Source organism: Micromesistius poutassou, assembly GCF_964030765.1.
Source record: "Micromesistius poutassou genome assembly, chromosome: 21".
In the NCBI taxonomy this organism is placed as follows: Eukaryota; Metazoa; Chordata; class Actinopteri; order Gadiformes; family Gadidae; genus Micromesistius; species Micromesistius poutassou.
In genome coordinates, this window is record NC_140291.1 from 7,597,890 (window position 1) to 7,613,644 (window position 15,755).

A 15,755-nucleotide genomic window follows, 5' to 3' on the forward strand; every position below is an offset into this window, starting at 1 on the left:
TGGCCAGGATGCTGTTTTCGTCCCTTAGACATTGTTAGCCAAGGTCTGTTGCTGTTATTATTAGCCCCGATGTCGCTCCACACTCCTGTTAACCACAAGTGTCACACACATGGCCTGGCTTTCCTCATAGCTGTCGGGGAGAAAGTCCTCATCTGTCGTTCATTATCATAATCTCACATTTCATGCAAAATGCCACCGCACGGATGGAGAATAAGTTGAGGTTCAGGGATTGCTGTTGTGCGACCACAGTGAGGGTGATTAGGATCTGCGAGGTGCTATGCAACACTGTGCCAAGATAGGTTAACAAGCAGCAACTGCACATCCAACCATGTCAGCCTATCAGAGGTGCTCCCTGGTCAACCTGGTATAAATCTATCATTAGGTCCACAGTTTGGTGTTGGTCTCTTCACATTGAGGTTCTGATCATGCATTCATCTTTAATGTTGTTTTTAGGGGCCAATGCCGATACTGATATTAGGGAGTTCAATATTTTCGACTGGTATTCTAAATATACAGTAGATCTATCGTCAGTTATTCAATATACATATTGTGGTACTCTGGGGGTGGAGCAGTTTCTTGGGATCTGCTGCTCACGCTCCAGTAATGATTCAGGCCACAGCAACATAGCATTAAAATCATGAGCTAAAGGAACAAACATAATGTAAACGGTTAGTGTTGGCAGTGTTTATGTGGATGTGCTCAGTTAAAGCTTTTAAAGGTACAACAAACACACTAGAGGATTTATAAAGAGGTAATTACGTTTATAAATCAACATAATTTGTAACGTTTTCATATCGGCAAACATATACACGATAACAATATATCACTGATAGACCAATATCGGCCGATAAAAATGGCCAACCAATATCGTGCTCCTCTTGTTTTAACTCTTTTTTTTTTGTTGTATAGCTCTAATAGCATGCTTTGTTTTGATTCACATCAAAGTCATCCACTTCCTCTGCAACAAAAAATTAAGTAAACTAAATCCCTTAGCTAAAAGGAACTCTTTCAGTTGTTTTTGTAGAAAAACCTTGTATTCGCGTGTTCGTAGAGTGTACGCTGTGATCATTCTCACCCTGACCCCTAAGACCTTTCCTTTTGATTCCCTATCCCGTAGGTTAGCCTTCTTCATCGGGGGAGGCTGACACGCCGGCGGCCCGTCCCACGTGTCGGTGGTCCGGGGAGGCTCCCCGGGGCATGCCCAGTGCCCACCACCATGCCCATGGCGGCAGGCTGGCTGCTGCGCCACTCGGTGGTCATGTGTCTCCTCCTGCACAGCCTGGTGCTGATGACGTGCTGCTTCCACCACGCCGCCACCAGCTGCTCCAAGAACTGCTACTGCTCCGAGAGCGAGGCCGGTGGCAAAACGGTGCGCTGTAGCAACCTCCAGCTGACGGAGATCCCCACCGACCTGCCCAATGACACACGCCGTGTCTACCTGGATTTCAACCTCTTCACCGCCGTCCCCGCCAACGCCTTCGCCGGCCTCCCTTACCTGGCCACGCTGGACCTGTCACACAACGAGTTGTCCCAGCTGGAGCCCGGGGCCTTCCGAGGGCTGGGGGCCACGCTGCAGTTCCTGGACCTCTCGTCCAACAAGCTGAAAAACTTCATCCCGGAGGCCTTCGAGGGCCTGCGGGCCCAGGCCAACCTGACCAACAACCCCTGGCACTGTGACTGCAGCCTGCAGCTGGCCCTGCCCCGTGTGGACCTGGAGGCCGCCTCGCTGACGGGCATCGTGTGCCAGACGTCGGACCCGGAGGACATCGGCGTGGAGGGTCTGGCCTTCCTGCTGGTGCCGGAGATCGACCTGTGCGTGATCATGAAGAAGACCACGGACGTGGCCATGCTGGTCACCATGTTTGGCTGGTTCTCCATGGTCATCTCCTACCTGGTGTACTATGTCAGGGCCAACCAGGAGGACGCCCGCAGGCACCTGGAGTACCTCAAGTCACTGCCGCAGGTCAGCATACCGGGCAAGTCTGAGGAGTCTTCGACCATCAGTACTGTGGTATAGCCCTGGGAGACACCTTGGGAACAAAGTAACCCAACGGTGGCCGGCTGTCATTGTTCGTATCGGAGGAGGGAACAGGTGGGCAACAAGACATGTGTCAGTTGGCACAAGGGAAACCAGGCCTGAACAATCCAACCCAGATGAATAATTCATCAATCAGTGGCCCATTAGGAGTTTGTAGTGGCTGAGTGGAAGGGTCCTGACTGCAACTAAAAGCAGAAGGAGGAGTTTTTTGTTGACTTCCAAATATGGGATTTAAATGGGATTTATCCAGTGGCGCGTAGACCCTCTCCCTGCACCTTTTCTCACACAGACGCCATTCAGAAGGCTATGTCAGCGATCTAGCCTGCCGGGGAATTAAAAACAGTTGTGCCCTGCTACGAAAAACTCTTGACTCACAATTATTCTATATACAATACAAAGTGTTTTCCATTAAAAACCTTCAATGAGGAATTTAATAGCATATTAACAGCGGAAAAATGTTGTTAGTTTCAATTAAAATTGTCTTTATAAGAGTTCCTTGTGCAAATTTTTGATGAAGGCTCTTCCTCACGACTATCTTGTAGACGCATAAGGTATGAGAATTTGATCAGGATTCCAAGCGGCATTGGATATTCCACCCGCGGTGTGGAAGGTAATCACTTTGCCGGAGGATGAAGGGCGCTCCGGCAGGTCTCTGATGTTTGGGATAGATACCATTCTTTTTTTTTACTACAAAGCTTCCATACTGATCAGACTGGAGGAGGGAAAGAGGTCGGAGCCAATGTCTCCCGACACAGCCGTCAGGAAGCTAATCTACGTAACCCTTACCGGAGATGGCGGATAACCCGCCCCCCTGCTGCTATCAGGGACGGGGTCTGTGGCAGGTTGAGACGGAGGGGGCGGGGGAGGCAGAGGGCTTTTGTACGTCAGAGCACAATGCTTTCGTGCAAATAAACAACCTCATGGGAACGGGGCTGCATGTTCCCTTTTAGCTGTGCTGCTTCCTGGTGCTTTAAGAGCACTCTGTAGCCAGCTGCTCCCCAGAGGGGAGAGGGCTGTGCGGCATTTATGGCCGTGCTCTGTTGGAGTGGACCACCCCAACACCGGCAGGGAGACAGCCACCCACGCCGGCAGATGGGAGGTAGGGAGGGGGGGGGGAGAGGGGGGGGACAATACAAATGGTGCATTCGTTAAAGGCAGAGTGTCTCTCACGTTCATGTTAATCAAGGTAATACGGCGCTAATCAAGGTACTTTGTCTCTCTAGAGCTGCATTTCAATGTGCTCGGAGGAGGCCGCTGGGGCTCTGCCTGTGTTTTATCGTCCTCCTCCGGCGGTTCTGTAAGGGTTGGAAGCGTGGCGGTTCCGGATCCATGCAGTCTGGAGAGGTCAATCCCAGGGGGGGAACTCTAGCTGAAGAGCACTGCGGTGGGGGGGGTTGACCTGCTTGTCCATTAGGGGGGCCACGCCCGGGGTATGGATCTCCTCATCCACTGGCCTCACACACCCATGAGAGGGAGAGGGAGAGGGAGAGGGAGAGGGAGAGAGACAGAGAGACAGAGAGGGAGGATGCACCTTCGTTTGCTTCTCTCGCTGATGTCATCATCTGACCTCAGCGACCACACCACCAGTGATGCGACCATCGAGAGACACTAGCTCTACTTTGCCACACAGATAGTATAGGAAACACACAAAAAGCTTGTGACTTTAAAAAAACAAAAAACAGGTGTCCTCCACTGCCAAGAGATAGACTTGCAAGCCAAGTTTAAATCTGAATTCATTAACTAATTAATGAATTCTGCTTGTTGTGAGCAGTACCTAAAAATCACATTAGGTAAATTGAAGCACATTACAAATGACATAATATTACCATCCACAAATCAGGCCTGTGATGGTGAAAGTTAAGGATTAAGACCGAATCCTTACCTTTGGGGAAGGGGGGCATGCACATGGCTCTTTAGCACTTGGCCCGCTGAGAGTGCTGTGTTGCCATAACGACTTACATAATCAGATCATCTCAAGATCATGAGCAGGTCATGTGTGCATCAACAAGGGTTTCCCTGTCCCACCCGCCCACCCCCACTGACCAAGCACCCCCCGTACCACACAGACCGGAGCCACTAAACTATGTATGACAGCCAACTATGTATGACATAGAAAGACCCCCGGAATAGAGAGACCGGGGAGCCTCAATCCATCTTCTAGCTAGCTTGACCCATTTCCAGAGGGAGAGAAAATACCACAACAAAAAACGAAGAGAGACAGACAGGCAGACAGACAGACAAGGCCACAGGGGTACAGCTGCTCTCCTCCGATCCTCCCAAACACATCACCCACTGACCTCATCTCTCCAACTCCTCCCCCCATGTATCTTCCCACTCTTCCCTCCCCAGGGGTGACAGCTCAGCTTTTCTGTTTTCTGTTTTTTAAGTACAGACCGCCGACTCACTATCTGCACAGCACTATCTCGTCGTGAAAAGGACAGCCTCTTCATATTTTATATCACTTGTTACCGTGCAGATTCACGGTTAATTTTTTTTCTTCCTTTCAGTTAGTTCCTATTTAGCCTCTTTAGCTTCGTGGTCGACGGCGCTTGTCGGTGTGAGGTTATTGATCCTGACAAGAGTTTGTCTTCAGTAACTCTCGGTGAGGCCTCCCGCGACCCACAGACGATTCGATAGCACTAAAAAATAGATGGGTTGCTTTCCTTTGACATTTCCTGGCTTCCAGAGAGATCCGCTCTCTCTCCCTCTGCAGAGAGAGGCCTGGCCCGATCCATAGAGAAAAACATGAATCATAACAATTGACGCAACCTAGAGTCATGCACTCCTCCTTGCATTCCTGCAATACTTTAGTTTCTTTCGGTTCTTTGTGTATTTGTGTATAGGTAGCCATGGGTGTGTGTACGTGTGGGTCTGTGTGTGGGTCTGTGTGTGTGTGTGTGTGCATTTACGTGTGTGTGTGTGTGTGTGTGTGTGCCTGCATAAGTGCGTGACTGAGTGAGTGAGCGAGTGAGTGGGTGAGTGTGTGTGTGTGTGTGTGTGTGTGTGTGTGTGTGTGTGTGTGTGTGTGTGTGTGTGTGTGTGTGTGTGTGTGTGTGTATGAGCGAGTGAGTGTGTGTGTGTGAGTGCATGTGTCACTGTCTGAGTATGTTTTCCTGGGTCATTGTGCTTACTTACTGTGCAGCTATTCTATGAGAGTGTGTGCTTTCCATTGTACACTTGTATGTCCAACAGGTGTGTATGTGTGTGTCTGTGTGAGCGTGGAGGAGGAGCAGGGGGAGGAGGGGGGGGGCGAAGGGCGGGGCTGGGTATTTGGGTAATGTTACAGCCCTCTGTTCTCCCAGCACAAATAGCTGTTGCCCGGGCTTAAGATATGTTTCAGCGCAGCTCGCCTGGCCCCGCCCGCTGCCCTCGGACACGTTACACTGGTGTGAGCATTACAACTGCTGGGCAATGGGACACAAAGTCGGGGGATAGGGTGACACATCCAATTCCACAGAGCACAACTCGTTCTGGCGTTGGGTTGCAGGTGAAACAGTTTCCAGGGGCCTGAGGGAAGAACGTGTTGGGTCTCTGGGTCTCTCTCTCTCTCTCTCTCTCTCTCTCTCTCTCTCTCTCTCTCTCTCTCTCTCTCTCTCTCTCTCTCTCCCCCCCCCCCCCCCCCTCTCTCTCTTTCTCTGATGGGTTTACGTTAAGGCACTTCAGGGGCCCGCCTATTTGGGGTCGGCAACTTAGGAGATGGGGGACAGGTTAAGAGTTTAGGCCACACCCAGGTGATGATGCTCGGGGAGGGTTCCTTCGTTGCAGACGGGAGTTGCCAAAAGCGAAACACGTGATTAGAACGGCCGATTCTCGACGCGTAAACACAACGTGGTGGTTTCTAAAGGCACAGCGACCTCTGTCTGTCAACATATGCAGGTGTAGGTAAAAGCATTGTTTTAATTTTCGATTTAATGTGATGACATTTTTGAAATATTAAGCATCAAGGATACCTACAAGTTAACATGAAGACTTCGGCATCCAACCCAGCCTACCTTTTTGCTTGGAGTCGAACACTAGCCACTGCATTATTAAACGAGTTTTGTCACATATTAAGAAAGGATGTCGCCTCCAAGTACCTGGTTTACTTTTGTTTTCAACTGTCAAAATACAAAATTATAACAGCTGGCCTATAGCGATATTTCCAGAAAGACAACAATGCCAACTTCGGAGATTGATTAAAGATTTATTAACATTATTTATTTGACAGGCATTCTAGAGGGAACGGTATGAAGAAGGATGCGTGCATTGTCGAGTGGGGACACATATGGTGAGGGTTTTTGAATCCATATGATCAGGGCCGGCTCTAGCCCCTTTGATGCCCTAGGCGAGATTAAGATTTGGCAGTACGCCTCATCACCACCCACCTATTCTACAATAGAAATATGGACATAATGGTTTCAAGACAAAACGATGTGATACACTGAGTCTCCACTCTCCAACAGATACTAGTAGTGTGACAGTATGTGGCTGCCGTTTGCTCAAGAGTGACTTGAGGACTTGAAAACGAATGTATAAGCAGCGTGTGTGTGTGTGTGTGTGTGTGTGTGTGTGTGTGTGTGTGTGTGTGTGTGTGTGTGTGTGTGTGTGTGTGTGTGTGTGTGTGTGTGTGTGTGTGTGTGTGTGTGTGTGTGTGTGTGAAAATAAAACGAACGTTAAAGAGGCAGCGAATGCGCTGTTCAGCTGCAATTTGAACACTGGGATAAAAAAAAATGCATTTAGTGTTGAGAGTTCTTGTAAGGAGCGCGTCATCCCCATGGTTACAACCCACGCCGACCTTGTAGACCTACATAAAACGCCCATTTATTTATTTATTTATTTATTTATTTTTCTTGGACATTAAATAAACCGCTGCTCTGACGGTGCTGGGGCCAGATATTTCCTGAGTGCTTCTGGACACTTATAGAGTAGATAGTTATATTGTATATATTTTTAGGGACCGAGCCGAACCGGCAAGGTCCCTATTGTTATTGGTCCGATTATTAGGGACCGAGCCGAACCAGCAAGGTCCCTATTGTAATTGGTCTGTTTATTAGGGACTGAGCCAAACCGGCAAGGTCCCTATTGTAATTGATTCGATTATTAGGGACCGAGCCGAACCGTCAAGGTCCCTATTGTTTTTGGTCCGTTTATTATTTTTCAGAAATTTGACTGCATTTCCCCCCCCCCCCCCCTGAACATATACGAAAACTCATTTTTATTTGGCACATTTGTTGAGACTGCTGTAAATTAGAGATTCTATGCGTCTAATTCAGATTGGCCCCAAGGTGGCGCTATACCAACTATACCAAAATTTCGAACTTTACACAAGCATATCTCGACACCGGTTTGATCTACACTCATGAAACTTTTGCCACACATGCAAAACCTCATGATGAACAAATTTGCAGTACTAACTTATCACTTCCGGTAGCCAGATTTCCCGCCATTTTGAATTTTGTTAAAAACAGTAAATTGCCCAAGGATCCCAGGTTTTTCGACTTTGACAAAAATCCTTTGGCAGATCATCTATGGCCCATTATTTTCAATCTGACATAAGGATTAGTCTGTACAATAAAGTTGAAAGTACCCATGAGCCATTGAGTTCTAAAAGGGGTGTGTTTTTCACCCTGAAAATGGTAAATTGCACATATCTACATGAAGTTGGACTCTTATGATGTTGGACCCCTCTACTAAAGTTGTTCAGAATCAAATTCTGAACAAGATAAAGTCAACATTTTTTCAAATGGGGCGTGGCATCGAAATGGGCGTGGCCTGTTACTAAAATAGCCACAGTTCATAGACGCGATGTTTGATTTGAGCGGGACTGACTCAGTGGCCGTTGGGGACCAAAGTTCTAACTGCTCAAGGAAAATAAAGTCGATTGCCAAAACAACATCGCCGCCAGAGGCTCAAAATCACTCTGCAGAGACCGTAATAGTTATGAATATGAAATTCACAGGACACGTGTAAACTGGTGCCTGTAGCTCACATACCAAAATTCGTGTTTGTCATGTTTGTAGTGCCCCCTACAGGAACTTTAAAAAGAAGCCCCTGCGCCACGTTTCACCAATATGGATGAAAATCGGTAGGCACGTATAACGTGCCAATACCTACAGAAAAGCCTCTTGGACCCATGCCCCAAAACTCACCGGAAGTCAGAAATTTTAATTTTTTCTTTTTCACTTTTGATGGCAATTTTCACTTTTTCGCCTTGTATTTCAACAAACTCCTCCTAGGGAATTTATCGTATCTGCTTAGAAATTGGTCAGTACAGTCAAAAAATGGTGCCAAACTAACGCTATAAAATTTGTGACTATGTTGAAGGGCGTGTCCGTGGCGTGCCGTAAAAGTTGGCCATTTTTCATGGATTTTCACTTTTTCGCCTTGTATTTCAACAAACTCCTCCTAGGCAATTTATCCGATCTGATTCAAAATTGGTCAGTAGTCGTAAGATGGAGCTGAACGAACGATATAAAATTTGTGACTACGTTGAAGGGCGGGTCCGTGGCGTGCCGTCAAAGTTGGCCATTTAGAATATAATTTTTTCACTTTTTCGCTTTGTATTTCAACTAACTCCTCCTAGGGAATTTATCTCATCTGCTTCTGGCCGCCGTGGTGCCCCGAGGCGGCTCTTCTTTTTGTATTCAATCTGTATTCAATCGGGTATTCAATTCAAAGAAAACTTGCCCCTGAAAACATTTAAAACAGCAGCGACAGCTGCATCAACGGGTCGCGGTTGCTCCGCTTTGGCTGCTTGCGACGCTTCTCTGTCGTCATCGTGTTTAACCAGCCAATAGCGCGCCAGGTGAAAAAAGCCAGCTTGGTGATTGGTGCCAAACGGATTGGGATAGGAAACAGGAGGATTAAACATGTTCCTTTCCATCCCCATGTGCAGGGCGAATTCCAATCGCCGGCAGATAGGAGTGGGGCTACCCAGTCTACGGGAAGACAGTATTGAGTTTGTGCCTGTGATATTTGTGGCTATAACAAGACGCAAAGTTGCATCTCTTGACCAATAAACAAGAGTTGTGGAACAAATGGTTGGATCGGACATTATCACTATTTCAACATTTACGTGGCTCGGGCACGGCGATTGAATACAGAAAGAAGAGCCGCCTCGGGGCACCACGGCGGCCGGAGCTGAGCTCCCGGGCGCGGTGCACGGCGCACGGCAGCCGGTCCCCACGATCACGGTCTCCCGGCGGCCATGCCCCGGCCAAGCTCCCGGACTCTGGCAGTGCACTCCCGCGGGCACGCCGATTGAATACAGAAAGAAAAGCCGCCTCGGGGCACCGTGGCTGTTGTATTCAATCCCCGTGCCCGCGGGAGTGCACCACGGAGTCCGGGAGCTCGGCCGGTGCACGCCGACCGCGGGGACCAGCTACCGTGCACCGATCCGGCGATCGTGGGGATCGGTGCACGATCCCCCGGATGCGGTTCCCCGAGGCAGCTTGTTAAGTGTAGTACTGTTGTACGCCCTTACTCATTGTGTCCATTAGAGGGCAGTGTTGACTTTACCTCTGTGTTATCTGACACCTACACTACCTGTTCCAGTGTCTGAATTCTTCCATGTGGTGATGCCGAGGAGAGTGGCAGCAGTTACGTTACTCCCCGCCTGTCGATACAATATGCCTACAAGGCTAAAGGTAAAATGTGTCTGATGAGAGTTCGATTACATCTTCACCGCAACGCACTAAGCTCATCTCTCTGTATTCAATCAACCAGAAACCCACAATGAGCCCAGTGGTTCTCCATCTCTCTCCCTGTCTCGTTCTCCCTTTCTCTGTGTGTCTCTCTCTATAAGTTGAATTGGTATTGAGCACCAGAGCATTATTTTCACCAAAACCGACTGACAGGACATTTATTGCTACTAGTGACCACCGCAAAATGAATGAAAAAACGGTGGAATGAGACCTTTAAGTTAGTACAAGTCAACATATCTTTACATTTTAGGCAAAGAAAAAATTGGGGTGGGCTAAGATAAGATAAGATAACTAAGATAAGATAACTAAACTATCTTTGGAATAGCATGTATTTTAACAGAATCCAATGATAAAACTGCAAATTCAAAAGCCTCTATTTATTAATGAAATGTCAGTTTTACCAAAGCAGAAGACAGACTTTATCTAGAAATGCCAATGAATAATCAAATGTATCAAGTTATTTTTACAATTTAACATTGGGGTCAGGAAAGAATGTCCTGCCAAATGACTTTAAGACAGAAGGCATCAAAATAACAAAAAAATCTAATCCTAGCACCTGATATGCGGACAATGTTTCAGACTCGGTTCTGTGGCTAGGTCAGACATTTGACAATACCAAAAATATAAACATATGAAAATTAAACAGTGCAGTTCTCCAGTGTTCTCAAACATACAATTCTTATAATATTTACTGACCTTTCATTATGTCATAAAAATCATGTTGGTAGTGAAATCCACATTCTACATCCTCATCCTCACATTCTACATATTTTGTCAATCTCCCCTCTGATTGCATTTTTCTTCTAAAAAATCTCTCAGCATCAAAGATGCACTGATTATTATACAAGATCACAAATATGAAATTGTTAGAAAAGAAAAACAAATAATTTAGACAAAACAGGGCATTATTTTAGATTCTTCTGATTAAACATCTTGTTTAAAAATGAAAATATTAATATATACAATGACGTTTCGATGGAAAAACTTGAAAAACAATGACATGACTTTGAACTATAAGCTAGTAAGCTATGTCTGAAGGCCATCCATTCGTGGGATGGCCTTTCCTCAACATCATGTGTTGTTCTTCAGTTATGTTATGACAGGAAGGACAGCCATGGTGGCTGCTGTGAGCACACTACTGTTTCTGTGTCCGTCATCTGCTTCTCTGCTACACATTCACACACACTCTTCACACTGCATGGCGTTTAGGCACATTTCTACTAAAACTGAAAATGGATACACATTCAACCAATTGTTCCACATTCATCAGCAGCCCTATTATTACAAATAAAAAACATTTCAGCCCAGTCATGCACCTCTGAGGAACACTATGACTTTAAAACTGAATGAACATGCCTTCATCATAGCCCAATACCTACCCCACTTAAGATCAACTGCAGTAGCAAAAAATAAAGCAAATATTCAATGAAAATACAACCAATAATAACAAAATCCGTAGTGCAGAATTTAGACATTCATTTTGACACATCAAAAACTCCACAGTGCTTATTATATTAATAAAATAATAAACATTTGGTGATATATATCACAGATGTATAACAGACTGGAAGCAGGCATTGAATTATTAAACTGTCACCATTTTTGTTTTCAAACAATGTATTCAAAACAGCCTAATCATTTAGTTGATTAAATTCAACTCTAAATGTTATGAATGGGCAATGTCAATAATATGGAAAATGATTTGTTGATCAGCCTGTATCCCCTTTGTCTCTGTCTAATAGATTTAAGACTCAAGTGTTTGAAGAGAGCAGCCCAGCTTCCAAATACCAGAGTCTATTGTTCTTCAGCAGGAAATTAAATGCCCAAAGATATGGGGAATGCATTACGTCCATATCAAAATGTCATTATAAATAGAGGCCTCTCACCATTATCCTTCAGTACACATTGTAAACTCTTTAAAATCCTGATTGAGCAACAATCAAAAGAACAATACCCAAAATAAACCCATGAAAACATCTTCTACAGGTTGGATAACTGGAAAGATTAAGATAGCACAAAGGGTCTCTTCAAGTCTAAAACGTTGGTTCAGAGCTGAATTTAGAAAAAGTCTTCTGTGGACACACCTTTTTAAATACCAGACAAATGCCAACAAATGCCAAATGCCAATGTCACATATGAAGCTCAGTAGTCTTTAACATTTCTTTACCTCTGTATGTTTAAATTAATGATATATAAAGCTAATGATATTGCTGAAGGAGTTGGGAACAAAAAATTATTAATTCCATCTTTGCTCTTTAATTTTCTTGGTCTAGGCGAAAAAAAAAAATAGAAAATAAAGTATTCAAAGTGCCACAGCTTCCTGTAAATCCAACAGATTAATTGAATTCCACTCCTTCAGTCATTAATCCCTACATCATGATAATTAAAAGTGGTCTATGTATTGAAAATTAAGTCCATTGGGCACGATTTGGCCAGTTTTCCCTTCAATAACTTCCTTCACCTGGACGGGGACGGAGAGAGAGAGACAGAGACAGAGACAGAGAGACAGATAGAGAGACAGACAGACAGACAGACAGACAGACAGACAGACAGACAGACAGACAGAGACAAAGAGAAAGTCACACCCCACAGTCGTTGCTCCGGTCCAGGAGCTTGCGGGACAGGATGAGGGCAGTGGAGAGACATGCCACGGCGGTGTGGAACAGCAGCTGCCAGCGGTTCCTCAGGCCAAACAGGAAGGCGTTGCAAAGCACCAGCACGCCCAGCAGAGAGAGCACCTTGAGCCTCTTGTGTGACGAGTGGAAGAGATAGAGCTGGCACTGTGGGGAGACGTCCACACATGGACTGGGGTTAGAAAGTATTTCTGAAGGATAAAATGCGTTACTTTGAGCTGAACACCAATAAGAATGCGTCTTACCTGAAAAAGACAGAGCACAAACGCCAGGAGAAACGCCACCACACTCCATAGTGCGTCATAGTCGTCCTGTTCAATAGGAGAACTTTATAGATATAAACAACTATGGGCTGTCATTTCAACAGCAGAGGAGTAATACATATGTTAAAGGCTCAAGAATATAACATTACCTTGAAATACTGTTTTATTGTTGCTGATTATGACTGAAAAACATGTTGAAAGACGTGTTTTTACTAGTCATTTAGCATACACTTTTATTCAAAGAGACCTACAGTGAATTTAAACCCTGACCTTCATGAGCAGGTTCTGGATAGAGGTCCTGCTCTATCCAGGACCTCTGTGCCTACAGGTAGACTGGGCACATTGTAATCGACTCCTGGGAGTCAAACACCCTCAAACGGACCCCAAAGGGGAACATTGAGGTGATTCAGCCCTCCTACCTGGAAGGTGTTCTCCATGAGGTGGACTCCCCGGACGAGGTTCAGAGAGGCACACATGATATTGAGGACCAGGGACAGGATGCCTGCTGGAGCCACTGGTTCCAGTCTCACAGTCTGACCTGCGCAGCCACAACACATCTTAGATTACAGAACCAACTACTACTAGTACAGTACTACAAGTATAAACCACCGCCTAGTGGCATGTCAACCCCCCATGGAATTAAAGCACAATGCATCGCTCAAGGAGCCCTCAGGGTAAGGGTCAGACCCAGTCCCTTTAGGGGTCAGACCCAGTCACTTTAGGGAGTCAGACCCGGTCACTTAAGGGGGTCAGACCCAGTCACCTTAGGGGGTCAGACCCGGTCACTTAAGGGGGTCAGACCCGGTCACTTAAGGTGGTCAGACCCAGTCACCTTAGGGGGTCAGACCCGGTCCCTTTAGGGATTAGACCGAGCATCCTTAGGGAGTCAGACCCAGTCACTTTAGGGGTCCGACCCGGTCACCTTAGGGGGTCAGACCCGGTCACTTAGGGAGTCAGACCCGGTCACTTTAGGGGGTCCGACCCAGTCACCTTAGGGGGTCAGACCCAGTCACTTAGCGGGTCAGACCCAGTCACCTAAGGGCAGGGGGCAATATAATGAAACAGTTGACCAAATACCAAAAATGGCTTTTGCAGTCTTTCATTTATTAAGACAGTTAAACCTTCATATATAAGAGTCACATTAATATTTTACTAGGGTTGTAGTAGGCTTGAAAAAAAACAGAAAAACAGCAGTATAACAACTTATTTTTAGCCTACTTGTACTGCATGGCTGTGGTTAACGGCGCCACACGTGTTAACAATATTGAAGAAAACAACGCAAACACATTGATGCAAATAAGGGGTGATGCCCAGCATTTTTTTTTGTTTCGTTTTTTAATTTAAATATATCAAATCCTGCTACTACTCCCACGAGATTAGAGACACACTCCTCACGGTCACACATAAGGTGCGAAGGGCTGAGCGGGAGTTATTGGAAACTATGCAATATTAAATGAAAGGGAACCCCCCCTCTATAGGCCTATATACAACAACCATGGCGACCCGACATTATGTATTTTTGTGTGATTACTGCACGTAGAGAAAGGCAGGAGCTGTTGACAAAGTCCACAAAAGATTTAAGACGCCAAGCTCTGAGAATTTGCTGTGTAACGCAGGCAGAGTCTGATGAGGCTACTTCGCCTACAGCTCTTCTGACGGTGAGTAGGCTAGGAACGGAGGTTTGTGTGTATGCGCCATCAGTCAGCGGTGTGTCAGACCCAGCCTCCTTAGGGGCCAGCCCCAGTCCCTTTAGGGGTCAGACCCAGTCCCTTTAGGGGTCAGACCTAGTCCCTTTAGGGGGTCAGACCAAATCCCTTAAGGGGGTCAGACCCAGTCCCTCTTGGCTGGGACCTCCAACAGCCAAGGTGTCAGACTATCCTTAATAATAGGCTAAAGTGGAATCACCAGCACCTATTGTGATGGGAGATGTAAACCTACCAGACCCAGGGCCGTGCTCCACATGCCCGTTGGCGAGCTTGTGGGCTAGCTCCAACTCCTCTATGGTTAGCACTTTTGGAGGCCGGCGTTTGAGGTCATCCTGGACCTCAGCCAATGTGATCTCCAGCGACGGGCCGCCCCCAATCTGGTTGTATTGCTGCTTTAGGTTCTGAATACTACCGTCTGTATCAGAAAAAGCAGAGTGTCTCTCAGCACACAGGTACCATCTAGGACTGAATCATGGGCCACACCCAATGTGGAGGCCACCTCCTCCTACTCACCAAACTCCAAAAAGGGATATGGCCGGGCGGCTAGGCTGACCGCCTTGCTATCAAAGCACGCCTTGAACGCCCAGCACAAGTCCTCCAGGAAACAGAAGGCATTGGCTACAGAGAGGCCGCGGTGGCACACGGCCATATAGGACACGCCCTCCGAAGAAACGAAGCTGAGCCATTGGGAGGGAAACAGGTGTTTTAGTAAACAAACCGAAATGTCATTAGTCAACAAACCAGAGGGTCAACCCCAGGGTCATCTGCCACCAGGGATATTATGATACCCGAGATGAGCGTGAATCAAAACACAATGTTTGTATTGCTTTATATGTTTAGTTTGCTTAGTTCCTACTATATATTTAGGTCCTGGCCCTTGACCGTCCCTCTCTCGGGGAAGCGGCTCAGTGCCTTGCTCATCTTCCTGAGCTGCTGCTTCCTCTCCTGGAGTTCACGGTTGTGCGCAAAGTCCGTGGAGGCTGAGAGGGGGAGGCCGTCCCTCAGCCGGACCACGAAGGCGAACAGGATCATTGGCATGGTCCACTTGGCCAATGAATCACACAACGTCTACATCTGAAGGAGTCAGGCTCGTCGTCCCTGACCGCAGTCATCTCTGTGCGATAAGAGGTGGTGTTCAGTCAGCTGTGTGGATGGTTGAAGAGGCAGCAGATCATGTCTGTATGATAAGAGGTGGCTTCGCACCCTTACCTCCGTATCCCTTGATTTATATGGTCAAATACCATCTATCATCTACCTTATATTGAGAGCTAACAGCATGTTGTGAAAAACCTGTAACCGTATGAATACTTAAACTAAATGTAGACGTGCTTTACAATACTGAGCACGCTGTATGTGTGAACATCAAGCAGCTAACCAGCTTCGCTGTGTTGTTCTTCCTGGTCAACCACAACACACGGGAGCCCAGGAGAGAC

General features: G+C 46.6%; 2 protein-coding genes and 1 pseudogene across 4 annotated transcripts in view; 2 read left to right on the forward strand and 1 right to left on the reverse strand.

The window, feature by feature from the left end:
• LOC311366804 overlaps nt 1-1,145 on the forward strand; it is a 63,233-nt pseudogene extending 62,088 nt beyond the window's left edge. Inside the window, exon 9 of the transcript in view lies at nt 1,118-1,145. The product of the transcript in view is annotated as an uncharacterized misc_RNA (transcript). The remainder of the gene's footprint in view (nt 1-1,117) is intronic.
• The window catches only part of lrrc3ca (leucine rich repeat containing 3Ca), a gene marked incomplete at its 3' end in the record, with an annotated part of 5,863 nt that extends 3,846 nt beyond the window's left edge, over nt 1-2,017 (forward strand). Inside the window, exon 2 of the mRNA XM_084485637.1 lies at nt 1,118-2,017. Coding sequence (XP_084341763.1) covers nt 1,217-2,017 — 801 coding nt within the window. The 5' untranslated portion in view covers nt 1,118-1,216. The remainder of the gene's footprint in view (nt 1-1,117) is intronic.
• Nucleotides 2,018-12,275: 10,258 nt separating this feature from the next.
• Nucleotides 12,276-15,710, reverse strand: sec22c (SEC22 homolog C, vesicle trafficking protein). Of its 2 annotated transcripts, none has more exons than XM_084485634.1 (7): nt 15,578-15,710; nt 15,179-15,436; nt 14,836-14,999; nt 14,555-14,737; nt 13,036-13,154; nt 12,599-12,664; nt 12,276-12,500 (listed from the first exon to the last, which is right to left on the reverse strand). In XM_084485634.1, exons 2-7 carry the CDS (start codon nt 15,358-15,360, stop codon nt 12,300-12,302), a joined length of 915 nt encoding a protein of 304 aa, XP_084341760.1. In that variant the 5' UTR covers nt 15,361-15,436; nt 15,578-15,710; the 3' UTR covers nt 12,276-12,299. The 2 variants fall into 2 exon arrangements, with proteins under 2 accessions (XP_084341760.1, XP_084341761.1); XM_084485635.1 differs by having other exon boundaries at nt 15,532-15,710.
• Between the last annotated feature and the right edge of the window lie 45 nt (nt 15,711-15,755).

Bases quoted from the DNA above. Each gene is read 5' to 3' on its own strand.
- sec22c (XM_084485634.1), bottom strand. From the start codon at position 15,360: ATGCCAATGATCCTGTTCGCCTTCGTGGTCCGGCTGAGGGACGGCCTC. The intron at 14,738-14,835 runs GTGAGTAGGAGG...TTTCTGATACAG, and splicing joins ATATCCCTTTTTGGAGTTTG to ACGGTAGTATTCAGAACCTA. The intron at 12,501-12,598 runs GTAAGACGCATT...GTCTCCCCACAG, and splicing joins TTGTGCTCTGTCTTTTTCAG to TGCCAGCTCTATCTCTTCCA.